The following is a 7523-nucleotide window of genomic DNA, read 5'->3' on the forward strand; positions in this document are numbered from 1 at the left end:
TGGGCATTTTATGTTTGTCTGGTAAGCCTACTCCTAGTGCTTGAGGCGGGATCGACATCTTACACAACAGCTGTGAGGCAGTTCCCATGGTCACCATCAGAATGCTGGGAGGGGAAGTCATGGTTCAGTTAAAGATTTGCAGGAAGGTAGAGCTTGAGCACTCTCTTCTCCCAGTGACAGACCCATCCCTTATAATAATGAGATGATGGTTACCATTTACTTAGTCCCTGTATAGGCAGGTAGTGGACAAATACACATTCTATTTTTACATCAGTGCTGTAATTGTAGGGGGCTGGCTAAATCCTTATCCTCTTTAGAATGATCGGACAGCTAGAGTGAGTAACAAAGCTAGAATTCAAATGCAGCCCTTTCTCTCTTCATAATACAACCCTGCCTTCAACTACCAAAATTGTTTGATGTCATTTTCCCCAAAAACTGAAGATGGCAAAGTGTATTCCCCAGCCCCTCAATCTCTTTGCTGGCCCCCCTTAATCCATCAGTGAATGACAGAGGTTATGTGAATTTGCTAGAGCTATTGTAACAAAGTACCACAAACTAGGTGGCTTAAACAACAGAAATTAATTTTCTCAAGTTCTGGAGGTTAGACATCCAAGATCCAGGTGTCAGCTGGGTTGGGTCCTTCTGAAGGCTGTGAGGAAAGAATCTGTCCCAGGCCTATGATTTCTGTGTCAACTTGACTACCCATGGAATGTCCAAATATCTGGTTAAGCAATATTTCTGGGTGTGTCTGTGGGGGTGTTTCTGGAAGAAATTAGCATTTGAATTGGGGGATTGAGTCAACCAGATTGCTCTACACCAAACATGTCAAACTCATGGCCAGCAGGCTGCATGCTCTACACAGTGTGGATGGCCATCATCTAATTCTTTGAGAGCCTGCATAGAAAAAAGGAAGGTGGAGGAAAGCTATATTGGTGCTATCTGCCTGACTGCTTGAGCTGAATATTGGTCTGCTCCTGGCCTTGGACTGAGACTTATACCAGCAGCATTCTTAGTTACCAGGCCTTTGGACTCACACTGGCTTTCCTGGGCCTCCCACTTGTAGATAGCAGCTCATGCCACTTCTCAGCCTCCAGAATCACATGAGCCAATTCCTTATAATAAAGCACATGTATCTCACACACACACACACACACACACACACACACACACACACACACACCTGTCCGTCCTACTGGTTCTGTTTCTCTGGAGAACACTGACTCACACAAAGGCCCTCTTCTTGATTTATAGATGGCATCTTCTCCCTTATTTTCATGTCATCTTCCTCTGTGTATGTCTGTATCCAAATTTCCTCTTCTTATAAGGACACCAGTCATACTGGATTAGAACCGACCCTAATGACCTTATTTAACTTAATCACATCTCTAAAGACCCTGTCTCCAAATAAGGTCACATTCTAAGGTACTGCGGGGGAAGACTTCAATATATGAATTGCGAGTGGGGGCCATAATTCAGCCCACAACAGGGTTTGTGGAGCTAATTGTGACTCATCGCATACAGTCTACATGTAAAAGAGGACCCCAAGGGAGCAGATTTCAAATGATGGAATTCTGGGCTTCAAGTGGTGGAATTCTAGTTTTCAAAGCAGCCCCTAGGAGTGGCAAAGGCCCACCCTGCAGTTCCTAATAATGGCACCTCCAAGGTGTGCCACCCTCTGCCAAAGGGGCCCTAGCAACTGGTGGAATGTGGGTTATTGTGAGGGCAGGGGATTGTGATGGTGGCCAGGCTGTAGAATCTGGTGAGGCCAAATGTGAGTCCCTCGAAAGATGTCCTTTGCTCCCAATTGGCAGCATTGTGGATTTCAGGATGACAACAGAAGCCAGGGAGATGATGGAAGCCCGGGGGGCGGGAGAAAGCTGCCCAACCTTCCCCAAGATGGTGCCTGATGACCCCATGTCTGAAGGGAAGTTCAGGGCTGCTTTGGTAAGGGGGGTGCCTCATCTCACTGCTCCAGCCAGACCCCCAGAGGGAGGGAGAGTACTGTGGGGACATGTGATAGGAGCTGAGTGCTCTGAGATTCCAGAGAGCTGCTAAGAAGAGCAGGTGGTGGGCACCCCATCCCCACAACTGGCATCCAGCTATCACCGGGGACCAGAGAGCCCTTCATAAGACTGTGGGAAGCCACTGGAAGTTGACTGAGGTCTTTCCCATCTACCTCCCCATTCGGGGCTCTTTCTTCCCTCTGTGCATGGGATCCAGCTCCTCCATGGCCCTTTGGTTGGTCCCCATACAATTAGGTCCCCTCAGCACAGACCCTGGGTTTCTTCCTCCCACGGTAGCCCCAGAGGACTGGGTGTCTCGATCTTCTCAAGGATAAGTGGAGTAGGAGGTGGGGAAGTTACCTCCAAAGTGATTTGAAATGACCAGGAAGAGAGCCCTCAGCCTCAGCTCCCCAGCGTCTCTTTCAATTCTAGGGTTTCATTCCTTCGTGTCAGCTTGCCCTCTTCCTCTTCTTAACTCAGGTCCTGATGACCCCATGTCAGTGCATGTCTAGTAAGAACTCAGTCTAGATCTTTACAACTCCCAGCAAGCACTCTTCCAAACACTGCAGTCCCCTGTGGCCTGGGGCTCTGGGAGTGCCCTGGGGTGGGAGTAGGGGGCAGCCCCATACTGACTCCTCGCCATCCTTCTATTTCCCCTTTCCCCGCCTCAGGAGGCAGAGTCCCCTAAGCCAGACGACTCCTCTGACTACCTGGAGGAGATGGAAACTTGTGAAGACAAAGGCTGCTCAGGGTCACCCAAATCACTGTCCTCCAAGACCGGCTCCACCACCAAGGGCCAGGCGGGCGATGGACCTGAATTCTTCTCAGAGCGGCCCATGACCCTGGGGAACCCAGGAATTGAGCTCAGTGCTGAGATGGAGCTGGAGAAGGTGCGCATGGAGTTTGAGCTCACACGGCTCAGGTACCTGCACCAGGAGAATGAGCGGCAGCGGCAGCACGAGGAGGTGATGGAGCAGCTGCAGCAGCAGGCACGGCCCCGCCTGGTAAGTGACATGAAAGTGGGGGGAACTTTGCAGGTCTCGCCAGATGGCCAGGGGCTGACTCCAGGGGTGAGGGAGCCTCCATCCCTGAAGCCCACCCTACCTGCTTCAGAGCCACATCCTGCCCTGGGTCCAGAGCTGGGAGCTCACTGCTTTAGAGTTTCCATGTTACACTGAGAGTTGACCCTGGAAGGGCCTCCACCTGGTCCACCCACCTGCCCATGGTCTTCCTTCTCAGGGAAGAGTCTTCAACGTTTCCTCCTAGGCTGGATTTCCACCACCCTCCGTTCCTCTCTGCATCTCTTTTAAGAGACGCAGTGCTTAAGCTAGACCCAGAACTCCTAATAATGGCACCTCAAAGGTGTGACACCCTCTGTCAAAGGTGTCACACTAAAACTTAGACATCTTTGGCAAGAAATGGACCATTCTCCCCTAATCTGTACTAAATGGGGATGAGAACGCCTACTTGTGGTTAAATGGGATGTGAAGTGCTTAGCACAGTGTCTGGGCCATAATTAACACTAAGTCATGAAAGATGTTATTGTTTAAAGAAGTCTCTTCTGGGCTTTAAAATCAGACAGTTAAAATCCTGGCCCCATCGCGCATCAACTGCGTGACATTGGGCAAGTTACTCATTGTCTTGGAGCCTGGGTTTGCTCATCCATAAGGTAGTACCTACCTCACAGGGTCATTGTGAGGATTACACGAGAGAATGCGTGTGAGGCACGTTGCCATGAGCCTAGCACATTAGGTAAGCACTCAATAAATGTTAGCTACTACCATTTTCATGTACTCATGCAATTCACTTCTTGACCCAAATGCAACGCTCATCACTTTTCAGTTTTATTGGAATATAATGTATGAGTTATGCTTCCCAGCTCTGAGTCATCCTCAATTCTGAGAAACTTGCCTTCTGCCTTTATTCAAGTCATTGCTATAACTGTTAGGAGGGTATGACCTAAAGAAAATGCCACCAAAAAATCTCCCTGCGTGTTCCATTAGTCACCACCCCTGTGTTACATTTTATCCAGCTCATATTTCTCTACTTTGTCCAAAACACTATCTTGAGACACACTGTCAGATGGCTTCCGGAATTATGATATTATAACTACCTGTAGCATTTCCCCAATATATAGTTTTTAAGAAAATGGGGTTGGTGTTGCATGATTTGTTCTCAAAGAATACATGCTGTCTTCTTAGCAATTATCATTTTTTTTCTTGCTCACAAAATACCTCCTTCATTGTACACTGATGCGTTTGCTGAGCCAGGTCAAGCTAATTGAATGGGGATTTCCAGAATCCATCCCCCCCCCCTTCTTAAAAATCTAGAAAATATTTGCCTATCTCTAAGATTCTGGCACATTTCCTAATGTTTTTGACATCTCACACATAATTTCCATTTCAAACTTGTTGTATTCTCCGTATCCTGGGATAAAATTTGTTATAGGTTGGAGCCCGAAACTATTGAAAGCAGGTATGTATGGAACTATGCCTTTGTTCAATGTCTCCTCCCAACCACATTTATTTGCCCTTTTCTGTTTGAAGACCTTTCTCCTTGCCGGATGAGGTAGAAACCTTTGGTGTAGAGTCCTAATCTGCTTTCTGACTTCTACTCAAAAGATAAACCATTGAAAGTGTTTTAAAAGTCTAAAAGGTTTCACAAATGCATGCTTTGTTATCAAAATCATACATCTCACCCAGCAGCAGCATTTCAGATGGAAAATGCATGCAGCCCACAAAAGGTGGCAGAGGTTAAGCCCTCGGATCCAGAGCCATAGGGAGTCTGCAGGGGAACATGAGACCTGCCCAGCCCTGCCACCCTGCTAGGGCACAGGCTTCCTCCTCTGGGCTCCAGCCCTGCTTGCCATGCATTCTAGCGTGGGCATCACGGAGTCATCTTCCTCCCCCTCCGTTTGATTTCCTTGCCCTCACATTTTATGTAGTGGTTTCAGCAACGCTGTGTCCAAATCCCCGATCTCTAGCAATAGTTTACAAAAGTGTTTTGTGGAAAGGTGGAGAGCTGACTTGATATTTCAACTTCCTCCCCACTCTCTCTCTTCTGGGTGAATGGGATACATTCCATTGCATTGAAAACTACCTCTGTGGGTGTGTTTCTACCGAGTTTAGGGAACCACAGACCCTGCCCTCTGCCTGTTTACAAGAAATGTGGCATGATTTTAAAAGATACTTGAAAGGATAAATCATGGGTGGTATCTTAACTGCAGATCAAAATATCACCTTCCTTATATGTTGGCGCTTTCTACAGTTACCATGGGCTCTGGCAACCTCAATTACATAGATTCCAGAAAAGAACAACACACAGGCGGGGTCAGCCAGACAACTTCAGTAGTCTTCCTCAGGCCTAAGATTCTCAGGGTTGAGGGAGACCCCCAGCCCCCATCTCTCACCACCTGTCCACAGGAGAGACCAACCCTGGGCTGAAGGACCACAGACTGACCCTATGTGCCATGGGCCAGGACCAAGAGAGTCAGAAACAGTCATCTGTGCCCAGGGGCCACCCTCGCATTGTGCTACTGTCCAGAAAACAAACTGTTAAGTGTCTGGGCAAACTGTCAGAGGACACGCCGAGGCCTGGCCTTCAGATCTAGGGTCTCAGAGGCCCAGGAGACTGCCTACCTGTGTGACTCAGAGGCAGCATGAAACAGAGAGGGGAGGCCTGAGTCAGGAGGGATAAGAGCAGCCTTGGGAAGTGAACGCCCACGAATGCCCTCTCTGTGCCAGTGACCTTGCTGGGAATTTATTGCTTGCCTCTCTCTCCTGCTAACCCCACGAGGTGGGCACTGTTACTTCCCTCCGGTGAGGACAACGACCTGCTGGAGGTCCCATCGGGAAGGCACAAGAGCAGGATGGCAGCCCAGCTCTCTGCCTGGCACCCAGGCCCCTGTTTTGCCAGCTCCACTCTCTTCTCTCCCCCACAGTTCTCAGGAAGCTTCCAGGACCTCCTGCACCCCCAGAACCAGTTTGCCATGTTCCTGTACTGCTTCATCTTCATACACATAATCTATGTCACCAAGGAGATGATCTTCTTCCTCTTCTCCAAGCACTACCTGTTCTGCATCGCGGCCATCTTGCTCTGTTTGATTAAAACTTTGTGGTCATACTTCTAAGTGCCTTGGTTCTCTCCATCACCGAGAGCCTCCGTTTAGTGTTGCTGGGACATGAGCCACGTTAGCCTGAGCCACCCTGCCTCCTCCCTCCCTGGCGCCTCCTGCCCTAACACGTTGCCTCCTGGCCATCAGAACTTGCTGTTAGAAATCACTGCTCGCTGTCAGCCTTTTACACCTTAGTGTGAGTGACATGTCCAGGCCTAGCACTCAGCCCAAGCTCTCACTAAGGATGGCGATGCTCGATCTGCTCAGAGGGCAATTTCACAAGTTAGCAGGTTAGGGAAGCATCCGTAGGAAGAGGGGTTTAGAAAGCCTTTCCAGAATCGCAGAAATCATGCCATGAGGTGCGGGGAGCAGTGGTAGGCTTGGGGGGGGGGGGCGGGGGGGCCTCCAAAGATGTCCATGTCTCAGTCTCAAGAACCTATGAATATGTCACCTTATGTGGCAAAGGAGACTTTGAGGTGCAATTAAATGAAGGACCTTGAAATGGGGGGATCGTCCTGGGTTATCCAGGTGAGCCCAATGTAATCACAAGGGTGCTTATAAGAGGGAGATGAGAAGGTGGGGACTGGAGAGGAGATGTGACCTCGGAAGCAGAGGTTGGAGTGATGCGGGTACACAAGCCAAGGCCTGCAGGCAGCCTCTAGAACAGCCGTGGGCAAACTACGGCCCGAGGGCCGGATCCGGCCCGTTGGAAATGAATAAAACTATTAAAAAAAAAAAAAAAAAGACCGTACCCTTTTATGTAATGATGTTTACTTTGAATTTATATTAGTTCACACAAACACTCCATCCATGCTTTTGTTCCGGCCCTCCGGTCCAGTTTAAGAACCCATTGTGGCCCTCGAGTCAAAAAGTTTGCCCACCCCTGCTCTAGAAGCTAGGAAAGGCAAGAAGAGGGGTTCTCTCCTAAACCTTCAGAAAGAATGCAGCCCTGGCCTCCAGAACTATAAGAGAATACATGGGAGGTGCCCTGAGCCTCTAAGTTTATAGTCACGTGTTATAGCAGCAACACCATTGCAGGAAACTAGTACAAGAGACTCCCTGAGCTCTTTCCAGCTCTGCAAACATGTCAGCAGAGCATCACCAGGCCACTGGCAAGGGTCCATGTGTCGCCGGGCTGAACAGGACTGCACAGTCATTCATGTAGGCTTGGAGCCTGCCCTCAGGCCACAAAGAGGGATGCTGAAGCTCCAGGGAGCCCAGGACAGGCCTATCAGAATCTCATTGGCAAAGGGTGCCCCTACTCCTGAGCAGTGCCTGCCTGGGTGAGGCAGGGGAGCCAACTCTGGGCATCCTCCTAGGAAAAGAAGAATTGAACACCTGATTGGGCCCAAAGCGACTCAGCAATGCAGTCCAGTGGAAAAGTGGGAGGAGGGGAAAAAAAACAG

The 7523-nt window shown here is 49.3% G+C and overlaps 1 protein-coding gene across 1 annotated transcript; it reads left to right on the top strand.

Moving 5' to 3' along the window:
- Window positions 1-1827: 1827 nt before the first annotated feature.
- Window positions 1828-6132, top strand: TMEM247 (transmembrane protein 247). Its single transcript, XM_005864845.1, has 3 exons — window positions 1828-1944; window positions 2675-3007; window positions 5944-6132. Exons 1-3 carry the CDS (start codon window positions 1828-1830, stop codon window positions 6130-6132), a joined length of 639 nt encoding a protein of 212 aa, XP_005864907.1.
- The last annotated feature ends 1391 nt before the right edge of the window (window positions 6133-7523 follow it).

Source organism: Myotis brandtii, unplaced genomic scaffold (genome assembly GCF_000412655.1).
Source record: "Myotis brandtii unplaced genomic scaffold, ASM41265v1 scaffold191, whole genome shotgun sequence".
Classification (NCBI taxonomy): Eukaryota; Metazoa; Chordata; class Mammalia; order Chiroptera; family Vespertilionidae; genus Myotis; species Myotis brandtii.